The sequence below is a fragment of the Sander lucioperca genome, chromosome 1, assembly GCF_008315115.2.
Source record: "Sander lucioperca isolate FBNREF2018 chromosome 1, SLUC_FBN_1.2, whole genome shotgun sequence".
In the NCBI taxonomy this organism is placed as follows: Eukaryota; Metazoa; Chordata; class Actinopteri; order Perciformes; family Percidae; genus Sander; species Sander lucioperca.
The window spans coordinates 19,670,318-19,697,780 of NC_050173.1; the positions used below are offsets into that span (position 1 = coordinate 19,670,318).

Consider the following 27,463-nt stretch of genomic DNA (forward strand, 5'->3'; position numbering starts at 1 on the left):
AAAGGTGCATTCCTAAAAATGGGAAAACTGACAAGGACAGATATACTGCCAGTAATTTCAAGATTGCACCAACCCAAATTCCCTACTCAGCTCTAAAAGTCCAAACATTTAGTAAGGCACAGTACCAAGGTGTCCTGATACAGATGTTTACAGATGAATTTCCTTGAGGTTTACATATATATATGTCGCTATCAGGCATAAACCTTTTATCTCTATATTTCGTATTTTTCTATATTGTTTTTCATTAATCAATGTCTGTCTGTGGGTTTTACAAATATTTAAACAGCGACAAGGCGATTTCATCTGACTTCGTCTGAGGTAAATAGCTTAAAAACAACGGTTTTGGACATACAAGGTTTTCACCCGACGGCGATGATATGTTGTTTTGTTTTGAATGACCAAATCAGATGTATCAAGTTGAAGGCATTCTTCCACTGTTACTGTGGTTTCTTGTCCTAAAATACACAGCAGAAAATAGTTATCAATGAAACATATGTGCAACGTGAAACATAGGCCTTATGTCTGCAAATACACACAATTCAGATTAAACAAAAGATTTGGTGGTTTTATTCAAACCACATGGCCATATTGAATAAATGCAGCCTATAAACAGAGGTAGTGTACCAAAGCCACCAAAACACTGCCTTGTTCTTCCCAGACATGTCACAATATGTCGGCTTTACTACAACAGCAACCAACATTCCCCATTTCCTTTTTCTACAGTCATGTTTGATTTGTGTATATAACTGTGGCCACACAGTGTACAGAAGATTGTACACTGCAGACAATCTACTGTTGTCATTCATCATTAAAGTGTTTTCGGTTTGACAAAGAAACTAGAACACTGGATGAACAAGTGCGATGATAAACTCTTCTCCAGTAGAATATAGACTTTGGTATTCACTTTCATCAACAACCTAACATACTAGTGACACTGCTGGAACTGTCTGACATCACCAGACCAAATGGAAAATGTGAATTAGTCTGGGAAGTGGGAAAGAAATAAAGCCTGAGTTTTGGAAAAATGTAAACAGACTACAACAGGCAGAGATGAGCTGGTAAATAAAACTTTTGCCATATCCTGTCACAAGCACGGCTAACACATCTTTCTTGAGTTGATTGACCGAAAATATACCGTCCGGTTTGTTCAATACTGACGCAATAGTGGCTTAAACAGGTTTCACATCAGCTTCAGCCATCTTGGCTGTTTTCGAAAATGCCTCAACGACGCTCCTCATTATGGACTTTGTCTCAGACACTGTATTAAATACACGGTTGTGATTGGCCCAGCACATCTCAGGCTGCTAAAAATCTGTCATGCACATTTGTCTGGTTTCCAGGCAAGGAAATGTCTAGTTTCTATGAAGTCTCAGAATCAAGTTTATTGATAAGTCATCAATAGCCTTATTCCTTAAAAGTAGTTGCCACTACATTTTAACTTTTTGAAGGTAAATTGCACAGTGCAGTAGACTCATATACATTGTTCAACAGTAGGCTACAGCTCAGTATGAAAGCAATATATATCGCAGACCTTTTGACGCACTTCAGTTTAATTTTGGGGAAATTACTGAGATCCTGACCTTGTCTTTGAGTAATGTGTAAAGTTGAATTATAATGGGCTGTCCAGCTAATAATGGATAATGGGCAATCCAGCCCTTTCATATCAATCCAGCCCAGAAAACAGGCATATCATTTAAATATAGTATCTATACTGTACAATGCACAAAGCAAGGAATGCCGTCATGTGTGTGGTTATTGAAGAAACAAGAACAGTAGACTGGGGAATCAGCACAACCAGTAACAACAGCATGTAGAAGAAATAAGATGCACAGACAGAGGTGCAACAGGATGAGGCATTGGCAGCTAAACTCGCCTCATTAAACTGTCAAATATGTCAGCAGAGTTTATAAGATCAGCTGATCATAACGCAGAATACTTAAGGCACATGTATTGTAGTGGTAAAATCAGTGCAAGCTGCATGAGGGCAAAATATATTTAAATCTAACATCAATCAGTAACTTTATAAACAAAGCAGTAATATGGGAACACTGCCTCAGGAGGGGTTGCCATTATCACAATGACAGACTTTAGATTCAAGAGGTTTATGTGAAAATGGCTGGGTATATTTGAGTTTCAGATTTCACAGGCAAAACTATTTTTTCACCAAAGCATGTTTTCACACATAATCCAGCCAGTGATGTGTTATACTGTATATTTTTTTTTTCCATTTCATTATAATTTGCATCGTGTACTCCAGCGTTAGCCGGTTGATTACAGGTATCATTTTTTATCAGCCGATCACTAAAATCTTTTCACGTAGTGGTTTTTCCCCCATCAGAAAGTCAAGAGGGCTCTGAGGAAGAAATGGCGTTGAAAAAATGCACTATATTTTTCTCCACACTTCCACACCTCCATTCCTTTAAAATGTCTGTCCATTAACTCTGCTCTCCAGTTCCATTCATTTCTTCTCTCCCAGCAGTTATTCTATGCAAAAGTCTTTGTGCGTGTGTGTGTGTGTGTGTGTGTGTGTGTGTGTGTGTGTGTGTGTGTGTGTGCAGGAGATAGAGGGTTTTATTTTCATACATCAAGGAGAAAGAATAATTTCTGAGACACTTGAGCATGACCCAAAAAAATCTCCTAATTTCATGACCAGATGCTGCTGCATGAGAGGTGCAAATATGGCACAGCTTCAAAAGGAGATAAGCAGGAACACATCGCTAGGTGTGCTGGCATAAGTCACATTCAATGACATCCTCTCATGTAAGGCCTTTTAAAAGCACTTCACTACCTTACGGTCCTGACGCATCACAGTCAGTGATGTGCCAATAATTACATTAGAACACACCCTCTAGCCTAATATTGATTATATGTACAACTGTTACCAACAAAATAAAATATATAATCAAACTGTATTCATATTGTGAGGCAATTTGCTTATAAAAATAAAAAAAAAACAAGAGAGGATTTCTACTCCCTGCTGAGTCAACCTCAGCCAGCCAATTTGAGCTAATGTTAGCTTTGTAGAGATCGTAGGTTTTCCCAAACATTTAGTTTCATCAATAACAATGTTTCAAAAGTTTTTGATTCAACTCTGGAATGTTGACATGGAAATGGTGGAGTTATATTATTTTAGTGATGAGCATTGTGTGCTTAAACAGTTCTGGATGTGCTATCATGCTGATTTGAGCATGTTCTAAATGTCTAGTTGACCAATCTGATTGCCTGGTCGGATCTACTTGGTGCATAACAGAGAAGAGAGCCAGGCCACCTTATCCCATAAGAAGCAGATGTCTCTTTTTGCAAGGAGCACTTGCAAAGGTGTGAATATAACCCCTCATATGCCCAAATATACACAAATGCTCATTGACACAGTCCAAGTAGATTCAAGTACAGTTGTTTTTTTATGAACTTACACCGTCAAACCACATTTCTTTGGACACTCTCCTCTAGTGTACATCAGTGTGCATGGCTGTGGTGGTGAGCCAGTTACCTAATGCTTGCTAGTGGATTTTACTACTACACCAGTGCAAGGTCACTGTGCCAGAGACCTCATTACTTTTTTTGTGTGTTTATAAAGGAGAACCTGTGTATTAGGGTGTGAATCTCTTGTCAAAACAAGCACAAAGTAATAAGTCCAACAAGCGAATAGCCCAAGAAAACATGTCTTTGACTTTCACCCAGTGTACTGTATACACACACACACACACACACACACACACACACACACACACACACACACACACACACACGCACACACATGCACACAAGCACAAACAATTCTCTTTCTTCTAGATCTGACTCTCCTTCATACACACACACACACACACACACACACACACACAAACACTTACACGGTGGGACATGGCAGAGAGCTATTGACTGCCTCTGCCTGGCCTGACAGACCATTCACAATTTCTCTCTGTGTGAAACCTTATGTACTGGAAAAAGGTGAGTGTGTTTGTGCATGAGTGAGTGAAATGGGTGAATTGAGAGGGTGGAAGGAAATTACTTCATGACTGTGTGTGTGTGTGTGTGTGTGTGTGTGTGTGTGTGTGTGTGTGATTTTTGCTGCTTTGGTTTGTCTAATGCATATATACAGCTGTAGTCACTTTCTTGGATTTCTTTTGAGAGTGCCAGGAGTTGTATGCTGACTGTGAGATCAGCTTAGACTGAGCAGCACTACAACGATGGTCTTTCTGATTATTTTTGTGGCTGCTCCAAGTCATTGGATCCACAGTTCATTCTTCTAGGTGCTATATCTAGACTCACGTCTGCATGTTTACATTACATTCAGCGTAATGTGCTGCAGAGATGGCCATTGTAAAGCTTCTGTATTTTCCATTAAAATGTTTACACTCTTTTTAAAGTAATGAATGATATGCACAAATGAGCATCTTAAACTTGCATTATACTGTACAACCAACATTTAACATTCTAGCATGAGATTGAAGGAACCAACATCCATCAAAGTACTACAGGAGTTGAAGAAGAAACTGGACAGCATGGGCAGTCTTACACAGAAAGAAGTGCTTTGGTATCCTTATCTTAATAACAAAGTTGCAGTTGTGCTGATATCACATATGTCCATGATATACACCTCTAAGTGTTCCAAACATCAAAAGACAATTCAGGGCATTAGTGTTCACTATTTACCTGCTATTAGTATACTATACTCACATTTTTCTTTTATAAAATCTGTCTGCGCGAAAATATATTTTTTAAATTATCTTCATATTCATTCCTGAGATCCCTTTTTCAAATAGAAGTTCACTTTTTCAGGAATTGAGTTAAAAAATGTGGACATGGGCAAGATAAATGTAGGTAAATATCCCCTTTCAACAACAAAGTGTTTTGCATAAGACATAGAGGCATGAAGACAAGACATAAACACAATGCAATTTAAATATAAAAAGACATTAGTTAAATGTAAGATTGAAATAAGCTAAAATAGAATAAGACAAATCAAACAGTAGAATAAATAAATGCAGCTACAGTGCAAGAAGAAGATAATTAACTTAATAAAAGGCCGTGGCAAACAGAAAAGTCTGAAGCCCTGATTTAAAAGAACTGAGAGCTGAGCAGACTTTAAGTTTTTTCTGAGTTTGTTCCAGATATGTGGTGCAAATAAACTAAACAATAAATAAACGCTGCTTCTCCGTGTTTTGTTTTGACTCTGTGGACAGTATGCAGACCTGTCCCAGACTAATAACGGAGAAGATCAGAAATGTATTTTGGCCCTATACCATTAAGTGCTTTATAAAGCAACAATAGGATTTAAAAGTCAATCATTTGCCACAAAGCCAGTCTAAAGATCTGATAACGGGAGTGATATGATCCACTCCCCTTGTTTAAAGACTCTTTAGGATTTTTTAGAGAAACCTGTGAAGACTGCATTACAGTAGTCAAGCCTGCTGAAGATAAACGCATGGTGTCTAAAGGCAATCATTTTAGTTTACCTTTGTTTAACTGAAGAACATGTTGGCACATCCAATCATTGATTTGTACTCATTGCTTGTAAGGGACCACAGTCACCTGGTGATATCGTTATATAAATCGGTGTCATCTGCATAATTATGGCAGCATAATTAAGGCAGAATAAGACAGGTCAGAACCGTGATTGTTAGGTCTGATTGTGCAGATTCTGATCTACTGGGAATAGAGCAATCCAGGGTGGAACTTATTTAACATATGTTTCTTTTTTTTCCTCTTTTCTAAATCAATTATGCATCTGTATCTGATTACAAGGCGAGATTGCTTGTTATAGTGGATATTTTGCAGTACGCTCTTGAGATCGCCAGTGAAGTCAACAATGTTTCGAATGCCCTTGTGGTTTAAGTCTGACTGACCTGACTTAGTTATTGACCCACAAACAGCTTCCCTCAACCTCCAGCTAGACCCATGTTTCTAATCTTGTGAGCAAGTCTCTTTTTGACAATGCACTGAGTGAAACCTTGTGGAAAAATTTAAGATTTTTCAGCTGAGAGTACTTAAATTGAGTTAAGAACATCTTACCCGAGAAATCATTTATTTCACATTTAAATAACAATGTTGTAATTTAGAACTACTTCAACCACTCCTTGGAATTAGATTAATGCTTAATTAATGTTTAGCGGTGATGCATTAATGTGAAATATGCTCATGTTTTCTCTTTTTCTTCTCTCCTTCCTCTATCCATTTTCCCTCTCTCCGACTCTGTCTCTCCTATGTGTCTCTGCCTGGGTCTTCATATTCTTTCTCTCTCCACAGAGAAGTGTGATGAGGCTCTAGCGTCTCCTCTGCCTCACACAGCCTTCACCAGCTCATCTGTCTTCTCCAACGGATATGCACCCGGATATGCCAAGCTCAACAGGAGAGGAGGTAGACACACACATGCATAAACATGAACAGAAAAAAAGATGCTGATGTGCATGCACTCACAGACACACAAATGATTGCTGTGCATAGAGGGATGTACATACAGTACACACATGCCTTAGACAGAGGGAAGATTCAATATCTAATTCAGGTACTGTACATGTTCATACATCCTTATGAATGATTTTACAGATGACACACTGAGAGGTAAAAGTCCAAGCCTTCATATTGACACGCTTCATAGTGCTGCACAGCTGCTCTCGTCCCCCTTCCTTCTCCTCTTCCCCTCTTTCTTCTCTCTCTCTCTATTTCCTTTTACTTCTTCTCTATATGTCTCCCTTCCCTCTCTCAACTCCAGTCATTATCACAGTGACTCAGACTAGAGCTCATTTCCACATAAGTCCACAGCAGAGAGAGATATGGCCAGACAATTACACCCCTCTATGTTTATACAATTAATAATTCATACCTTTCCATCTAATGCAGTCACACTACAGCTGAGGCAACAGGGCTCAGAGCTGGCAAATAAACGCAAGGTAATCTAGTGTTTAAGCATACCAATATAATTATTGGTGGGAGAGGACAGCCTTGCTGCTCCTTTAACACCAACAAGAGAAAAAGGCAGAGAAGATGAAAAGAAATAAAGACTGACCTGTGAATGACAGCCGTAATGGGTGAGTGTAACGATTGTGCATTCTCTCCCTACATGCTTTCATTTATTAAATCTCATCTAGGATGGAGATCCCTGGGGTGCTCCCCTTTCATGTTTAAAGCATAGAAATCCTGTTCCTTAGGGATTGTTGTTGTACAGAAAAGCTACAATAACACATATATACAGTGTTAAATGGACTTACACAAGGTCTAAATAAGTATTTTACTCTAGCATCTTTTTTCCATTCTATGAATGCAATAATCACTCAATATACTTATTTCTAAAACAGCTACATCCATTTTGACTAGTTTCATGTTATGAGCACTTCTGAATAAGGCAGATAGATTTTCTGACCCCAAAACAGATTTGTCACTTCTCAGAAAGAATTACGAAATGAATTACCCAGAATAAGTGACTTGTTTAGGTGGCTAACCTTCAGGCAAAATCTAAAAAATGCAATGGTTGTATCCATTGACATTGTACTGTTTCTGTACTGTGAAGCAGTGAATAATCTTACTGCTAAAAAAAGATATACTCAGCTATCTCCCTCTTTCATTACCTAACAATGTTGGCTTGTAATTAGGAGCCCAACATGTTCTAGTGAGATCTACTTCTCACACATCTGGACATTTCAGAGATCCAATTGACATAACATGACAGTCAGGACCATGTAATAAACTCTTTCAGATGTTGACATACGTGTCCCAAAATGGATACATACTGTACTGAGACAAGTGTCAAACTAGCAGGGGGGAATTAGGGAAAAGGATATAAAGTTCCGTCTCATCCTCTATGTCTTGGTATCCTCTAGAGAATGTCACTGTGTTTGGATGATGAGGTCATCGCCTCGTTAGCATACAGCATATGACAAGGGTGGAATATAAAATTAGAGAAGTTCTGCAGGAAGGGAAGATGAGGTTACTTCTGAAAAATCACTTCTCCACAAAAGTTTTAGAAATGTGTCATGAAATCCACTTTTGATTATTTTCTTGAAACCAAATCTCATTATATTGGCTGTGAAGGAAGATGCTGCTCGAAATTGAAATCAGCATTATTATTTCTTGTCAATTCAAAACAGAACACACAAACAGTGTGGAGCAGAATGCACACACAATCACATATTAATATACATATTCAAACAAATGTATCAATGAGAAATTTGCAGACACACAACACACACTAAAGGAGAAGTGAATAGCCAATCAAGCTTTCAAATGACACATGTACACTGGCCTTACTTTCACAGAAACACAAGCATCTTAAAATACAAGCAGGTGTGCACCCTGCACTTACAGCGACATGGAACCACTCGCATTCACATATATACAGTACATTTACAAAAACACAGGATCACAAACTCATGCCCACACAATCATACTATAAGGAGGGGTCCCTCCAAGCAGCTACATTTGGAAGCCAAATGTGCCGTCAGTGGCATGAGTGTGCGCTGATGCCAATCTACTCCAATCTCCCAGTGCTATGGAACAGGGGAGGCACAAAATCAATGGGACACACCACTCATATTAAGCTTGTTTTGTGAATGCTGACAGCTATTAGAGTTTTAGCCTATAGGTATGTGTGTGTGTGTGTGTGTGTGTGTGTGTGTGTGTGTGTGTGTGTGTGTGTGCGTGCGTGCGTGCGTGCGTGCATGCGTGCGTGCGTGTGTGTGTTCGGGTGTGTGTGTGTGCGTTCGGGTGTGTGTGTCTGTGTGTGTGTTTGCGTGAAAGAGAGAGCGAGAAAGGTAAAATGATGCCATAACGATTTTCCAGAAGGCAGCTGTCTGGTGTGTGCCAGCCAGTCACCAGACCTCTAGTTCCTACCCTACTGACTGCTGACACACACACACACACACACACACACACACACACACACACACACACAAGCTGGGCTTTCCATCCATGTATGCGATTGATACTGTATGCGTAACTGTTTTTTAAAGAGGGTATTACATTAGCGATATTATTATTATAGTAGTAGGATAAATCAAGCAGGGACAACTTCTGCCTCTGGGCTTTGAAGACAGAATAAGCTGATAAAAACTTTGACATTTTATTTATATGTGCGCCTTTCTACTTCTTCTCTCTTTTACCCTCCCTATCTCCATCTTTTACTATCTAATTCTCACCATCCTTCTCGATCTCCCCTTTTTTCCCCTCACTTCGTTCTGTATTACTTCTTTTATTTTTACTCTCCCTCCATGCACCTGTTCCCTCTCTTTCTTTCTTTATCTCCCCTTTCCATCACTTCCATTCAATCCTTCCTCCATGCCACCATGACCCCTGCTCATCCTTTTCTCTCTTCCTTTCGCTGACCTTCCCTACCCCTCACCATCACTCTTCTTCCTCTACTCTCCCTCAAATGTACATTCTCCCACCTCCTCACTGTCTCTCCTTAGAGCTGGTTCATGTATTAGACCCTGCACATCTCAAGAATGTCAGACAGAGGGAAAAGTGGGCCCACTCCCTTGCAGCCAAAACCCTTTGGTCTATTTGCACAGAGAGGGGGAGGAAGAGTGAAAGAGCGAGAAAGAGAGACAGCAAGGGCGATAGATAGAAAGAAAGACGTCAGATGGCACCTAATGAAATGTAGAGAAGGATTTTTTCCTCACATCTCTTCAACTCAGATTTTCCCAACCACATAGGATCACTAGGTTTGAAAATGGGTGACAGAAAAAATTTAACATTGATATCAATATTTATTTGATATAATGTTAAACAATTTTAAAATATAACTTTTTATAAACTGTAGTTAATTCTGAGCTGTGTAATGCTCTTAAGGTGCAGTTTAGTACAGACCTTAATGAAGCTCAGGGACTTAAGAGACACCTTAATGTGGTCCAATCTTTGGTTCGCCTGGTCTCCTTGTGTAATAATGCTTGTATAACATCAATCCTGTTATGCACATTCAAGTTATAGACATCATTTTTTCAGGACAACCTGGGCTATCAGGATATGTATGCTGCAGGAATGTCATATGAATGTATAAATTGTTATAAGACTATAAAGACAAAAGAAAAGACTAAACGGAAATTGAATCTCACAGAAATTTATTGAATTGTTTTCCCATAGAAATCCATACGCTTTTATGCAAAAATATAGTTGTGTCATCTTCAATGCATTTTCGGTCTGCTATTAGACATCCGTAGGCCAAATCACACTCATTCACACTCAACTTCCATGGCTTCGTTCTGGCGTCTCTTTATCTATCTGCCAGGACCTTCCAATACACACACACACACACACGCACACACGCACGCACACACACACACACACACACACACACACACACACACACACGCACACACACACACAGTAAACAAGGCCCTCCTGTCGGATCTCTATTCGCTGAGCAAGCTCTTTCCTGATATGACTTAATGTGATTGATCGACACAGCTGTCAGTCAAAGCATCACCAACCAAAATGGCACCCAGCTAATGTGAGTACATCGTTTTTATACAAAAAGATGAGTAAATAGGGGGTTTTCATGACGCGTCATCAGACCAGAAGTCGCCATATTGGAGGTACTCCGCATCACAACAAAGCACAGGCGCTGAAGTAGATCCCGAACGGCGTCAAGGAAAATGGTTAATTATTGCCGTGTTTTAGGTTGTACCAATAGGTCAGACTGAGAAAAACTTTTGGAATATTATCGACTTCCAAATTATTATTAATTTAATATTAATATTATATTAAATTAAATATTATTATTAAAAACCAGATAGAGGAATGCCAGAAGTTATCAGAGGAAAGGAGGCGTTTGTGGTTGGCAAAGCTCAACCAGGATCTACGAGGGAAAAATCTGTCTTTTTCGGTCTTTGAAATGAAAATAAATGATTGAGAGTCACTTGGCTACACCTTGAGTATCGCAATAATATCATACAGTTAAGGTTAGGTTGATTAAAGATGTTATTGCATTACTTACTTTGGCCTTCACAACACAACGGTCGTTAATGACTTGGTACTGGTAGTTGACTATATCGGTATATGCAACTGAAGGAAGAATCACCGGGTCGTCATTGGTCCAAGAAGAGGGAGCCAACTTGTAGGGATCTGCACCACCAGTAAACTGTAATTTCTCAAAATATCGCGCCTTTTTTGTGGTCCAAGTCCTTCCATGCCTTTGCATCTTGGACGCGTTTTGATGAGCTTTTCTGTTGTTTAGACATAAAGTATTAAAGTATCCAAAGTGCACAATACTCCATTACTCCATTCAGTTGTTTACACCGAGTGCCTCCAATATGGCCGTGCATCTAGGTTACCGTTCAGAACGTGACGTCGGTGAAAACCCTCTATACAGTAAATAGCCGGTAAACCCACTGAAGTTTCAGGACAGATTACTAAGCTTCTGGAAGCACTTGTTTTAAAGGTCCAGCTGTTAGCTAAAAAGCTAAAAACACAGCGAGAGCCTTGGTCGCGGAGCAAAGCGGAGATTACGTGAGTTGATTTTTGAATTCATATTTATTTAATTATTTTACAAAGACACCACTGTAATTCCATGATGGATTAAAAAGCTTCTGGATGGCCTACAATTGTTGGAGGACCTCGTTGAAACTGCGCATTTCTCTGCTTCTAAACAAAAAAAAGTAAGTCTTTGCACTGTATTGATCTGGAGAAAGATTTTATACATGATATAACAGTAAAATATGTAGTTTTGTCATCGCCGGAGACACCGCCGTCTTGACAGTTCAACACAGGAATGGCCAAAATGTATGCTACAGAAGCCAACATATCTTACTTTAAATTCCTAGTATGCATGAAGCTCCAAAAAACCTTTCCTTAGATCTTCTATGCATGGTAAACCATGTCTTTCAAACCCCCAGTTGGAAAACAGGCTTTCTATTCAAAATGTGTAGTATCCAAACCGGACCTGAGATTCCTTAATGAGGTCAGTAATTTCTTAGACTTGGCAAATCTCCTCCAGAGCCACAGAGGACATTATACAACTGCTTTCATGGGCTGGGTAACACTTCCTGTGACTAAACATAATAATAATATAATATAAATGGTGGAATGCCACTTCAACAACAGATTGTAAAATTATGCCACACTCAAATTGACATGAGACTTTTACAACTCTTGGACCATGGGCATTTTTGCACTTAAAAACAGTCATGTGTCAGAAAAAGGTGTGAAAAACTCTGCATTAACTTGTAATATAAGAGTGATGAGCTCCATATAGTTTTTCAATAGTGACACAGCAACCACATGAGCTGTGATCTGCATCCCACACAAGGCTGTGTTCAGTGCTGCTAGCTGAAGACAGTTGCCCTGTGGATATAGGTTAAAATAGAAGAAGCATGGAGAGGGTGAAGCAAAAGAGAGAGGAGGAGGTGTGAAGATGTACAGAGAGGAGGTGATGGAGGAATGGAAGACATGGGGAGGTGAAAGAAGGGTTCTCGGAAGAGTGAAAACAGACAGAATTGGACTAATGGAACAATGTTAAAGCCATACGTGATGTGCTGTGTATGGGAGACAATTTGAGCCAAGATAGTGTAAATACTGAATTTCTGCATCAAATTCTACAGAGGGATCTCAGATTTCAAGTCTTGTGTAATCACAAAAAAAATATATATATATATATATATATATATATATATATATATATATATTAATCAAATTGCCATGTGGGTGCATTTTATTATTTCTGCCACCATGGAAACTGCACCTAGTAATGGCCGTATTTTGACATAGCCTTATTTTATAGAAAACATGTCATAAAGTGATGTGGGCTTTGGACAGAGCCAAGCATACAGGAGAACAATGAATACCTTTTGTGTGAAGAAAATAATAGAGAAATGGGTGGGTTGGTTAGGGACTCAAATCACTAACACGTGGTCACTGATCTTTATATTCCATTTTCTTTTCTTCTCTCTCTCTCTCTCTCTCTCTCTCTCTCTCTCTCTCTCCCTGTCTCTCTTATCCCTCTTAATGTGTTTTTCTCTTCTCTGCTCTGTCTAGTTTCTTTCTGTCCTCCCATCAAATCATTGTCTTCCCTTTCTTCCTCTCCATCTCATTTTCCCCCCATACACTTTCTATTTTCTACAGTAACATTCTCAATCCCACACTTCATTTTCTCAGCCTGTCCCCTCTTTCTTTGCAGACCTCATTATCTTTTCTTTTTTTTTGTTCACTCACATTCCCACCCTGAAAAATATTTTCCAAAGTTTAGCTAAAGTTTTAAAAAGTTGCACTTTATCCCTCCTCATTCAAACAAAGGACGTCACAGTACTGCAGTACAACTGTGCTCTCTCTGCCTTGCTGCACAATTTACCACTTTCCACCCTCCCTTTCCACCCATTGCTTTTCACTCTCTGTCATCTGGCAAAGTTGTTTGATGTCTCTAGTCGTTGCAGTCATCCATCGATAATGGCGGTCCGCTCCTAATTAAATTACTCTGTCTTCATCCGCTCCCTTTGCTCCATGACAGAAAGATGAAGTACAAGCAGAGGGCTAACCAGCTGTTTTCTCTCTGCTCCCTTTTTCCGACAGCCTAGCATCTTAATTAATTAAGATATTTTACTTTGTGTTAATGTGGTTGTTATGAAAAGCAGCAACTTTGATAAACATACTCTTACATGTTCTCTCAGGTGCTGGAACACACAAACATAATGAAAGTGTTTAAACACGCATGTGCAGAACAAATTCTGTTATGTGTACGCGCCCACCCACACACTCTCCCACACTGACAGTAAGACAGAGGAGAGATGTTCTCTTGTTTGATGCTCTGCTTTGCCTTCACTTTTGTTTGTGTGTCATGCCTGTCACCAACTGCCCGTCACTTGTCCAGAATCACACTGTGTCGCCGTTACTCATGCTCAGAACTCTGGTCTTTCCTTCTGTGTTCTTAAAAATCTCCTTTTTGTACTCTCTCACACATTTTTCACTTGTTCACTTTCTCTTTTGTTCCTGCTGTTGCTCTTTCTTGCTCACTTGCTCTTTCTGCTTTCCCCCGCCGCTGTTCACTCTTTTCTCTCGTCTGACTCATTTTTTACCCTCAGTTCTGTAAAAGCCATCTAGCCAGTCACGCAGTAGAATTAAACGTCCAATTTTTCCCAGCTGGGCCATAAAAGTTAAAAGTATTTTTTGTATCATTACACACACATGTACATATACATGTACAGATGGTCACACTCCAGTTTAAATTTGTTTTCACAGTTTTACTTTTTCTGGATTATACATGCTACAGTATACTGTATGTATGTTTTCACGTTAACTCACCACAAGTGCTGGACAGCCTTGTGACTTGTCCAGTTAGGTGAGCTCTTATCATCTATATATATATAAAGTCTAAGAAGAGATGAACAGAGGAGAAAAAAGACTGCTGGTTGGTTCAAGTTCAAAGCAGCCAAAGGGAGCTTTCATACTTTCATTTGTGTGTGTGGTCTGGTCTAATGTCTCATAGCTGAGGGTTACTTGAACAGTGTGAACTGAGGTGTGTGAGTTGTGATACAAGACAAATATACACACATTAGTTGATTCAAAAGGCAGCCATTTTTGGCAATGGCTCCCAGAGGGCACTTCCTGGTTTGATTTTTTTCCCATTATGTTCCCCTGCCTTTCCTTAGTCAGCGCATTGCTGTTGGTACATCCATCCATGCCCCCCATCAATTTACTTTTAGTGGCTTTTACTAAATGTTCATTGTTATTGGTTTTGATGAAAAATGGGCAATAACTGGCTTCGTATGGTCACTTTGTTTGCAGCCTACAGAAACTGCTTTCATACGGTGGCTGACAGGGGCAATCGCCCTGCAACTTAAGAAAACACAAGCAAATAGACAAAACACAAGCAAATTAAGAAAACAACTTCATTAATTTGACAACACATAAAAAAAACGATGCAAAAAGAAAAGCACACAAACCCCGAAAAAAGAAGCGATGCAAAAAGAAAAACAACTTCATTAATTTGACAACACATGCGCAGCATTCAGCAAACGCGCTGCAAATACACACAACACAACCAAATACATAAACGCGCTGCACATACACACAACACAACCAAATACACAAACGCGCTGCAAATAAAAAACGATGCAAAAAGAAAAGCACACAAACCCCGAAAACAAATGCAACAAAAAAACGCTGCAGATCCAGATTTCACAACGGAAGTTCTCCAGACCTCTAGAGGGAGCAGCTAGTGGAACAGCATGATTTTCAACCCCACGGGGAGCACTCTGCCTTTTTATTAGAGTCGGGTATGGCTGCATAGGAAAAAGAGAACTCCCGTCTCATGCCCTCCCGTCCATAGACTGTATATTAAATTCATATTATTATTAATTAGCTTCGACTTTTCAAAACAAAAGCTCGCAGTGGTCCACTATGTCTTCGTACTTTGGTGTGTTGGATGTTTGTGAACTAAACAGTACGGCAATCATGCTAATGAATACAATAACTTTTTCAGCAGATGTGTTACTTACAACACGGAGTTAGCAAAGCAGTTTTGTGTTTAATTGCGGGCGGGATTTATTCAGTTTGATAAATCCCACGGTATTGGCTGGTTTACTAAACAGGGAGGGACTATAAATCCTGTCTGTTTTTTGTTTTTTGTATTTCAAGAGTGAATTGCTCCACAATATGAATACAGATTGCTCACTTATTTTGTTGGTAACCGTTGTTGTATAATCACAATATTACACTTGAGGGGTCCTATACTTCAGTAATTTTGGACCTCGAAATTAAACCCTCTCATGTAATATGGCTTAAACAAACGTCAATGTTAAACACTGATGCAGTTTTAAATGTTTTATTACCACGAGTTTACAGACGACTCTGCTGATGAGTATCAGCTGGGACCTGAGCCGAGACACACCCACCAAATGAGAGCAAACACATAGACTTAATATTTACAGTCTATCATCTCACAGTTGCACACCGTTCTGAGATTGAACGTGTCCTGGCTCTCTCTCTCTCTCTCTCTCTCTCTCTCGCTCCCCGTGGGGTCGAAAATCACGCTGTTCCGGGCGCCCGGTTAGCTCAGTTGGTAGAGCGGGCACCCATATATAGAGGTTTACTCCTCAACGCAGCGGGCCTGGGTTTGACTCCGACGTGCGGCCCTTTGCTGCATGTCATTCCCCCCCTCTCTCTCTCCTCTTTCATGTCTTCTGCTGTCCTATCAAAATAAAGGCTGAAAATGCCCAAAACATAATAAAAAAAAAAAAAAAAGAAAATCATGCTGTTCCACTTAGCTGCTCCCTCTAGAGGTCTGGAGAACTTCTGTTGTGTAATCTGGATCTGCAGCGTTTTTTTTTTGTTGCATTTGTTTTCGGGGTTTGTGTGCTTTTCTTTTTGCATCGTTTTTTATTTGCAGCGCGTTTGTGTATTTGCTTGTGTTGTGTGTATTTGCAGCGCGTTTGCTGAATGCCTCGCATGTGTTGTCAAATTAATGAAGTTGTTTTTCTTTTTGCATCGCTTCTTTTTTCAGGGTTTGTGTGCTTTTCTTTTTGCATCATTTTTTATTTGCAGCGCGTTTATGTATTTGGTTGTGTTGTGGTATTTGCAGCGCGTTTGCTGAATGCTGCGCATGTGTTATCAAATTAATGAAGTTGTTTTCTTAATTTGCTTGTGTTTTGTCTATTTGCTTGTGTTTTCTTAAGTTGCAGGGCGTTTGCCCCTGTTGGCCACCGTACTTTTATGCCAACAATGGATACAAACTTTTGTTTTGTGTGTGTGTGTGTGTGTGTGTGTGTGTGCATGTTAATACACAAATACATTTATATGCACTGTTATGCTTGTGTGTGAGAATATTTGTTGTCCTAATCAGTACTGATATCAGTACGATACCCCTAGAACACACACTCGAACTGTGCTACCACTGCACAGTTATCTGTGTCATCACAGATAGCTCAAACCTTGTTTTGCAAGCTTGGAGAAACTCCAGCGATGTTTTTCATCTTCAGTTGGCTCCTTTTATCTCAGAAGGATCCTCTCGGTGTGAATTCCATTTGGCCAGTGCTGCTGACCTGTGAAGGGCACCGCACAGGAACATTTTCACCGGGGTAGCTTTCAGGTAGCAGATTTATCTGATTTCTGACATGCTGCTTGTTCAAAATGCCAGTGTCTGTGTTGCCACAGGAACTGGTCCCAATACAGTGGGTATAGAAAAGAATCACCCCCCTTTAAAATAATCACATTTTGTTGCTTTGCAGCCTGTAATGAAGACAGACACAGTTTTTGTTTCATTCAGCTGTATTTACTCAGTGCAACTTATAACATCCAAGTGAAAGATATAACACCAACATGTCAGAAATAAAAAAATAAAAAAAACATAATCACTGAGTTGGAAAAAGGATCACCCCCTTGTTTCAGTATTTTGTTGAACCACCTTTTGCTTTAATTACAGCCTTTAGTCTGTTGGGATATGTCTCTACTAACTTTGCACATCTAGATGTTGCAATATTTGACCACTCTTCTTTGCAGAACTGCTCAAGTTCAGTTAAATTTGATGGTGACCATTTGTGTACTGCTGTCTTCAAGTCATTCCACAGATTTTCAATGGGGTTTAAGTCTGGGCTCTGACTAGACCATGCAAGGACATTCACCCTTTTCTCCTTCAACCACTGTGTGGTCAGTTTTGCTGTGTGCTTTGGGTCATTGTCATGTTGGAAGGTAAATCTTCTTCCCATTGACAACTTTCTGGCAGAGAACAGCAGATTTTCCTCAAGAATTTGACAGTATTTTGCCCCATCCATTTTTCCTTCTATCCTGACAAGTGCTCCAGTCCCTGCTGCAGAGAAACAACCCCATAACATGATATTACCACCTCCATGCTTTACTGTAGGAATGGTGTTATTTGGATGGTGAGCTGTATTGGATTTTCGCCAGACATATCATTCGGCCAAATAATTCAATTTTAGTCTCATCTGACCATAACACCTTTTTCCACGTGGCCTTAGAATCTTCAAGGTGCGTTTGGCAAAGCTCAGTCGTGACTGCATGTGGCCTTTCTTAAGGAGTGGCTTTTTTCTTGCAACCCTCCCATACCAGCCACATTTGTGGAGAAGTTGTGATATTGTTGTCACATGCACACAATGACCACTCTTTGTCATGAATTCCTGCAACTGCTTCAGAGTTGCTGTAGGCCTCTTGGTAGCCTCTCTGACCAGTTTCCTCCTGGCTCTTTCATCCAATTTGGAGTGACGTCCTGACCCAGGGAGGGTCTGTGTTGTACCAAATACCTTCCACTTCTTAATAATAGACTTCACTGTGCTTCTAGGCATTGATAAAGCCTTTGAATTTTTTTTGTATCCATCTCCTGACTTGTGCCTGTCCACAACTTTATCCCGGAGATCTTTTGACAATGCCTTGCCACCCATAGTTGATTGTTTTCTTCAGTTGCACTACCAAGGACTGAAATGTTTCAGGAAAAACTTGTTTCATGCTGAGCTAATCAAAATGACCACAGCTGATCACAGTTGAAAGTCAATTGGCTTTGTGTACTATTGAGAAGGTGATTAACTACACCTGGTTGGGTTTACAAGTCATTTTAGGAGGGGGGGTGATTCTTTTTCCAACTCAGTGATTCTGTTGACAAGTTGGTATTATATCTTTCACTTGGATCTTATAAGTTGTAAATACAGCTGAATAAAACAAAAATTGTTTTTGTCCGTTTTCATGTCAGGCTGCAAAGCAACAAAATGTGATTATTTTAAAGGGGGGTGATTCTTTTCTATACCCACTGTATAAATGCATTATGAGGATATACTGTAGAGTAGCCATAGGGGATAGAGGTTTTCCTTACAGACAGATTTCAAGCCATTAGCCATTGCAGAATGGGCTGATAAATTCAAGTATATCTCGCTGCAGTCTGCGGGAAGGAGGGCTTGATGTCAAGCCCCGCCCACATCCAAGTCAGCCATTTTTTTGGCTTACGTCATTCCCCATACGCTCCAACGGACCAAGACAGCCTGGTAGAATTTTTTTACTATGAAGAAAATTATTTGGATAAATGCCATGTTTTTTATTTTGAATCTTTTAATTTTATTTGAAAATTGTATATCTATAAATGTAAATGATCTGAAAGAAAACCGAAAGGGCTAGTCACCAATTTAAAAATGACATGAAATTATATTTTAAAACTTTAAAAAAGGACTGACAAATAAGAAAGCCATCCGAACTCTGAACATTTACAATACCTTACAACCTCTTTAATGTAAATTTAATGCGCCCCTTTTTTGTGTATATATGTATGCATTTAATGTTTTCAATGTGTTTATGGATCTGTACTTGAATAATAAAGTTTTTTGAAGACAAAAAAAAAAAAAAAAAGATCTGAGCTGATATAGCCTCTTGATTCACATTAGATAGAAACTGATGATGTAGGCTAAACAAACGATATTTCATGCAACAGTGAAGTTTTCATGTAGTTACTACTGATTTCTGATTTTGAAAGGATATCCAAATTTGAAAAATGGGTCATTTTAAACCTTGTTAATATTGATGATAATTTAGTCCTCAAAAGTAGAATGGTGTGTTGTTTCGTTATGGACTTTCATATTAACAGCAAGAATTCAGTCACAACCAAATGTACAAAGGGGCAATTTTGCTTTAACAATTAACAGGTGAACCAGAAGCATACAGATGAAACTCGAAAAATTAGAATATTGTGCAAAAGTTCATTTATTTCAGTAATTCAACTTAAAAGGTAAAACTAATTATATAGACTTATTACATGCAAAGCGAGATATTTCAAGCCTGTATTTGTTATAATTTTGATGACTATGGCTTACAGTTTATGAAAACCCTCAGCAAATTTGAATATTGTGAAAAGGTTCAATATTTTAGGCTCAAAGTGTCCCACTCTAATCAGCTAATTAATCCAAAACACCTGCAAAGGGTTCCTGAGCCTTTAAATGGTCTCTCAGTCTGGTTCAGTAGAATTCACAATCATGCGAGATGCTCCTCGGATATTACCTGCACAGTAACACACCTAATCTAAGTATTTCAAAAGGTCGAACACACATACAGATGTTTAGATACAGTAAAATCGCTACATGATTACCGTTATATCCTAGGGTTGAAGTTGCATTTTAACGGGGCAGTGCAAGTTGCGGCTGTGGTTTAGCTGAAGCTAACGCAGCCTGAGCTTTCACATTACAATATAAAAGGTGTTGACCGTTGACTTAGCTAGCACGCAAACAGTTCATTTACATGTCTACGATCAGTTTCTGTCATCTAATGTGAAACAAGAGGATATCAGGTTTACTACCGTCTTGGTCCGTTCGAGCGTATGGGGAGACGACGTAGGTAAAAAAAAATTAAAAAAAAAGACTGACTTGGACGTGGCTTGATGTCAAGCCCCGCCTTCCCGCAGACTGCAGCGAGATGCTCCTCGATAAATTGGCAAGGTATATTATCAATACCAGTGAATTTCCCTTGTGTGGAAAAATTGGATTGGATTTTCTGCCTTTTCTATGTCCATTAAAGGGAGTTCGATCTGTGTGACAGATGATTTGATTAATTAATGTCATTTTGTATTTATCCATTATTTGTTTAAAACATCAAACAAATAGTGAAAAATACCCATGAAATCACAGAAGCCAAGTTGCTTTTTTCATAGGTGAAAGCACCAAGTCCTTACATTAAGCTAAACCAGTGTATGTGTGCTATCTGTGGTTGATTACAGACTGAAACAATCAGTTATCAAAATTGTTGCAGACTAATCGATAAACCAGCACCATCTGATTCAATGATAAATTTCTTATTTTTTTAATGTTAAAAAAACCACACACAGACATGCTCTATTATCCAGGAAGTCACCTGGTATCAGCAGCACTTTCAAGACTTTTATCAGCTTCAATAGAGATAAATCTTGGTGGCAGTGCTCCTCTAGTTTGAGCCTGTGTTGCTTTCAAAGCGTTATTCACTCTGGCTTCCTTTTGTATTGTACTAATTCTCCATCCTTTGTCCCGAGCTCTATCTCCTGATTTTTTTCTCGGTGGTACTTGTTTTCCCCTTTACTTCATCTCTTCCTCAAAGGTGGCTTCTTTGACCTTCTCTGTTCCCCTGCCCCTCCCTCCTCCTGTTCCTCCTCTCCTCCCCGAACATCTGTGTGTGACAGGTGAGAGAACGGTGACAGTCCCCCGACACTCCACCCCTACCCTCCCCTTTCTCCTTCCATTTTCCCCCTCCTTTTTGCCTTTGCTGATGCTGCTGTTCGCTATTACTCGCTCTCTTACCATCCATTCCCCCACCGCCAGCCTCCTCTTTCTCCACAACCTCTTCTCTCTTCTCCCCCTTCTTCCTCCGGCTTTCACCTTTCACTGCACCTCTGTGCTTTTTTTTATATATATATATATATATATCACTCTTCACCCCACTCCTAACCTCTGTCAAGCTGCCCCATCCTCCCCTCTCACCTTTTCTTCTTTTTCCAGCCCTCTCCCTTCCTCTCCAATCTATAACAGCATTTGCCCATCTCACGTCTCTGGCCCCTTCTTTTTTTTTTTTGCTCCCTCCCATCCTTTTTTCGTGTCTTTTGTTCCTCCTCCAACCTCTGACATCGAGCTCTTTAGCACACAACTCTCTTCTCTCATTGCTTTTTTTAGTCCGTCTGTCCCAAATGCTTGCCATCATTTTCACGATCTTTTGAACCTTTACATCTCTCTGGACATTTCAATCTATCTTTCTCTCTCTCATTCCCATCTGTTGCTTCTGGTAACCTTGTAACCATAACATGCCTTCTACTCCATGCCTTTCCAACCCCTTTTCCCCAACCACTACCCTGCCCTTTCATTCACCCCTTTAAGCCATGGTCAGACTGACAGGGGCACTTTTTCAAAAACACAGTCTCCTCATTCATTTCATTGAGACTTCGAAGTTGGGCTCTGTCAAATGAAAGCCTGAGTTGTCCATCAAAAAAGTTGAACCTGGCTCAACTTTTGACGCAACACAATGCAACATTATCCAGCATTGCACTGCTCTGGCCAATCAAATAGGGTGTGTTTCCTATGTGATTGTGGGTGATTGTGAAGCAGGGGGTTGGATGAAGAGCAGCATGCCAGGTCAGCCGGCCCTGGATGAATCAATTTTCAAGAAACACAAGACAATTTCATATCTGGTATTTGACATCAAAATGGGTATGCTAGTAGAGTGTTAGAGGATATATATACAGAAATAGAGCCACAGATCTTGGCTTTACTTTCAAATAAATTGAAACTGAAATATTTCAGCACCACTATTATTGAGGAATGTGCAGTAATGGCCCCCTACATTACACATACAGTATATTCACTCACTTTTTTCTATTGTCCTGAACTCTACCCAGAGCTTTCCTAATCGTTGCTTTCTGTATCATGTCATTTAAACCCACCTGCAGTCTAATTCTCCATTGGTATCATCCCCATTCCAGTGTTGAACGGCTTCAGTTTATCTCTTTCTCCCAAGTTTCTCATCCTTTTCCCTCCACTCTGTCGTCCTCCCCTGTTCACTTTTGGCCTCATCTATCACCTTCTTTACCATAACTACATTGCTCCCTTTCTCTCCTTTTTTCATCCCATCCACATTCTATCTCATCTCTGGCCTCCCCAGTACCAGAGCCATAACATCCCTCTTCTCCTCACATCATCCATCTCTCTTGCTCGCCCTCTCTCCATTTTTCTGCCACTACCCTTCGCCTGTCACCTCCTCAACACATACCTTCTCTTTATACTTTCCGACACCCCATCCTCCAATCTTGTTCATAACGTCACACTGCCTTGGTCATTGTCCACTCAGCTTGCTTTCTTAATCTTTATTTTCTGTTTACTGTCTGTTTACTTATCACTATCACTCGCCACCGCCAAACCCAATGCCTTACCCTCCATCCCCTCCTCCCTCTCCCACTTTTGATAGTGTTTTATCCCCCCCAAGGGAATGGCTTAGCTGCAACGGGTTTTTGAGGTATTGACGTTTTCGCTGATACGGGCCTGGTTATCTGTCAAGGCCGAGCTGGAGTGTAATGGTTCTGTAATTGGATAAGATATAGGATTTTTGCCAGGGGGGGATACATCGCAAACTGCCTAACCCTCTATTTTATCATATGACTATCATCTTTCATGCCTCCTCCACTGCGCTTGGTGCTCCTCTCCCACTCTCTTGTACTTTTTTTGGTCTTACTATCTCCCTTTATCTCACTTTGTGCCCATGGTTCTGTTCTCTCTCTCCCTGTCATTTTTAAATCATTCTCTCAAGTCATTCTCCTTTACTTGTGCTTTCAGCCAGTCACTTTGTTATCTGTGTTTGTGTCCTTTAAAAAAAATCCATCACAGAGAATCAAAGAAGACGGCCGTGACATGGCCAGTTCGCAGTCCGTCCACCTCCCACTCTTCCCGATAATCATTTCACAGTCACATTCTATCACAGGCTTGGCTGTTTGTTTGTTTGCCCTAGTCTCTACATCTGGTTTATGCACATGCATGCATTTTTTCTTGTATTTCTCACACTGGTTTGGCTGCTCTCACAGCCCACATACCATATTGGCATCACGCCTTTTCTTTTACTTTCGAATGGAAGATGGAATCAGGTCAGTGGGATCCTGCCCAGTATTTTGTCTTTCTTTTCTGTCGAGCAGTTGCCTTGCTCTTTTGTTTCTGCAACATTTAACCTAAGGCTCATTTAACCTGCGAGGTTCAGGGGAGTTCGGCCTCTGCCTCAGGTACACTCCTGGAGGTGTGAAGAAGGGCAACTTTTGGAGGACACATGAATCTGGCAATGAAGGCAGAGCCCTGAGGTCTGAGGGTGGCACAAGGACGCAGACTGCCACTGAGAGGATTATGATACAAACACAGCCATCTATTCCAACAGTCGACACTGCAGCCATGGGCAAATAGCATTGAAAGGCTCTCCTTTCATTTTTTTCAGAAAATAGTCATTTTCTTCAAAGCAAAAGTTTACCTTTGTAGAATAATTTCCAACTTCAGTGCACCTACCCTGTATAGGAGATCTTAAACATTCAACTTTAGAGCTGTGTTTTTGTATATATATATATATATATATATATATATATATATTTATATATATATATATATATTTGACAATATTCTAAACTATATGCAAAAAAGTTGTTGTGGAAGTCACTTTTTCACTTATTTACATATCTAAGCAATGTTTCATTCCTGTTTTACTCAGTGTAAGTACTTTGTGATAATTATATATCATCAGTAACACAGTTGTAATATTGTGCTCATTAATTGTAAATGTGGCTTTCATTCTTGGCCAGTTGCATCTCTGAGCTGTAGCTAAACATATCTGTAGTTATGTGGGTGACAGTGGACTTACAGCATTTTTAAAAAAATCTCATTTTACAGTATGTCTTGCATACCAATATTAAAAACGCAGTTTAACAGTGCCTGTCTTGGAGCAAATGTCTGGGCTGCTCTCTGCTGGACACTGACCATTAATAATAGGAAGGACTACAACCATGTAACTCCACATTCTCTTTGTAAAACATCATTATGGTGGGACCATGCTGCTTTTCTGTCTGTCTTGAACCCAAGAGCTGGTCTGCCCTGAACAGCAGCAACTCAGCCTGCATGAAAAAACACATTTCCTGCTATTGGTTACTTTTAATTAGACCAAGGCCCAGACATTTTACTCCACAGACAGAAATATACTGTTAAAGGCATAAAAGATATTTGAGGACAACCTTTGACTTTCCACTCATTATAAAATGTCACTACCTCTGCAGGTGCTGGTGGATGGTCACCTCTGGACAGTGACCATTACCAGTGGCTACAGGTGGATCTGGGTTCCAGAAAGCAGGTGAGCGCCATAGCAACGCAGGGCCGCTACAGCAGCTCCGATTGGACAACGCGGTATCGTCTCCTCTACAGCGACACAGGAAGGAACTGGAAACCATATCACCAAGACGGCAACATTTGGGTGAGTGAATAAGAAGTGTGTGTGTACTACAAACAGTAACAGCATCAGAGACGAAGCTCTATAGTTGGCTTTTTTTATATTGTTGGGTGATAATTGTAGATAACCATATCCTAAGTTATTAGCATAACATAGCATTGTTCTGGAAAAATATCTGGTTCTGTAACTACACATGTATGTTTTTTTTTTGTTTTTTTCATTCAGATTTAATTGATTTTTGGTATAAACAATAAAGAACAAAGAACACAGCACAGCGTCAGTGGGGTACATGTTCTTAGTAATAATAGTCAAATGTCTCTGACATCAAAGTTTCCGGTGGTGACTCTTCATTATGATTGGTATTCTGTCAATTTTTCGCATTTCTTCTAGTATTTTGCTTGCTGGAGTCTCAATATATACGTGAGTCTTTCCATGTTGAGTATCTCCTCGACTACGTCCAGCCAGTTCCTCAGAGTGGGAGGGTCCTCTCTACACCAATTTCTGTGATTGCCTTCTTGGCCGCAGCCAGCAGAATTTTTTATTTTTATTTATGTTGTACATTTTCCCCTGTCAGGATACACAGATATAATATCTCACATGTCTTTGGTAGTTCATATGCCAGTATTGTTTTCAATTCTACCCACACATCATTCCAATAATTTCTGATTTTAGTACATTCCCAAAAAACATGGGTGTGACCTACGTTCTGCTCCCCACACCGTCTCCAGCATGTTTGTTGTGTAGCTGAAAATGTGCTCTTTGTTTTGGGAGTAATAAAGAACCTGATCATATTTTTCCAGCAAAATTCTTTCCACATCCTGGAGCTGGTGGTGGTTCGCTGTACATCACATATGTTAAACCAGTCCTCCACAGTTAATGGTATTTTACTTTCTTTTACCCATCTGTCTCTTATATACAGTTCTTCTCTATAACCTGGTACAGTGCTGAAACCACCTTTCCAGTATTGTTTCTATATGCATTACATAGTGTTATAGTTACTTTGTTCAGCTCCTGGTTTTATTTCTTTCTCAAAGAAGTCTCTAATTTGGTAATACCTAAACTGGTTGTAATCCTCCAGCCCATATTCCCTCTTCAGATTTTGAAAGCTTTTAATTTTCCCCTGATCAATTATTGTACATATTGCTGTAATTCCCTTGTTTATCCATTGTTCATAAATACTATCCATTGCCCTTGGTAATTTAGAATCACAAGTCGGCCAGCTCAAAATTTTGATTTCCCTCTCTAAATTGTATTTCCTAATCACTGTAAACCAGATTTCCAGAGTGAATCGAGTAATTGGATCAAGCATATTCTTATATTTTTTAAACACGTCCCTGTTTGCAATCATACTTTGGATATGGTAACCCTCTCTTTTTAATTCAATATCTTTCCACCTTGCAGTAGACTCAGGATCACACCAATATACCAAAGGTCGAACTGTGCGGCATAGTAATATTCTAAGAGGTTTGGTAAGGCTAACCCGCCCCTGTCCCTAGGAATCTGAAGAGTTGCGTACTTTATCATTGGCCTTTTTCCCCCCCAAATGAAACGTGAGATTTTTTTGTTCCATTCTTTGAATTGTAATATGGGAATTTCTATTGGTAATGATTGAAACAAATATAAAATTCTCGGTAACACATTCATCTTTATGATTTCTATTCTAGAGCTGAAATCCAATGTTAGCGCCGACTATCTTTCCATATCTTTTTGAATGTCTTGATTTAGAGTCCCTTAATTAATTTTGTACAGTTTTGTTAGGTTTCTACTAATAATTACACCTAGGTATTTTATTTTTTTTGCTTCCCATTTGAATTTATATGCTTACTGAATGGCTTGGGGTGGGGTATAGTTTATGGGTAGTACCTGTGTTTTTGTCACATTGAGTTTATAACCTGACAAGTAATACAATGAATCCAGTCTTTCCATAAGTCTTGGAAGACAAACATCCAGTTGTTTTAGACTGATCATAGCATCATCTGCAAAAAGCCTGATTTTTTGTTCTGTGCCCTTCACCTCTATCCCCGCTATACCTTCATCTTCTCTTATTGCTTGGGCCAAAGGCTCGATGAAAATCGCAAAAAGAGTTGGTGATAAGCAACAGCCCTGTTTGGTAGATATTTCCAGTTTGAACCAGTTAGTGAGACTGCCATTTATTTTAATTCTAGCCTTCGGGTCTTGATATAGTGTTTTAATAATGTTTACTGAGTCTGTATTAAAACCAAATTTTTCTCCGGAAGTCCCACACATGTATGTTTTAAAAGGATAGGTAAGAAGGCAAATATTTGTATTATGATAGAAGAGGAAATGAAATGACACTGGGTAAAAAAATAAATACAATGTTTTTTTTTGTCATTATCAATAAAATGTGAAGCTCCCTTTTCACCCTCACGTAACTCACGTAAAAGAGCAGAAAACCATGTGTGGGAGTGCAACAGCGTGTTTCACATACATATTCATCAATTAATTAGCTCAGTTCTTACCAAATGTAATATGTCAACCACAGACCTTATTCAAACAATGAGGAGTTCTAGATGAAAAATACAGAATAACAGCATGTGGGAATGAGCATTAGCACTTTATCCCTTGACATTGTATTGATGTGATCTCTCTGTGGCTTTATCGTTTATCA

The 27,463-nt window shown here is 39.5% G+C and overlaps 1 protein-coding gene across 2 annotated transcripts in view; it reads left to right on the forward strand.

Moving 5' to 3' along the window:
* cntnap2a (contactin associated protein 2a) overlaps positions 1-27,463 on the forward strand; it is a 358,406-nt gene that overhangs the window by 144,417 nt on the left and 186,526 nt on the right. For both annotated transcript variants that reach the window (XM_031282240.2, XM_031282241.2), the window contains exons 2-3: positions 6,247-6,357; positions 24,665-24,858. In XM_031282240.2, the coding sequence (XP_031138100.1) occupies positions 6,247-6,357; positions 24,665-24,858 (305 nt within the window). The remainder of the gene's footprint in view (positions 1-6,246; positions 6,358-24,664; positions 24,859-27,463) is intronic.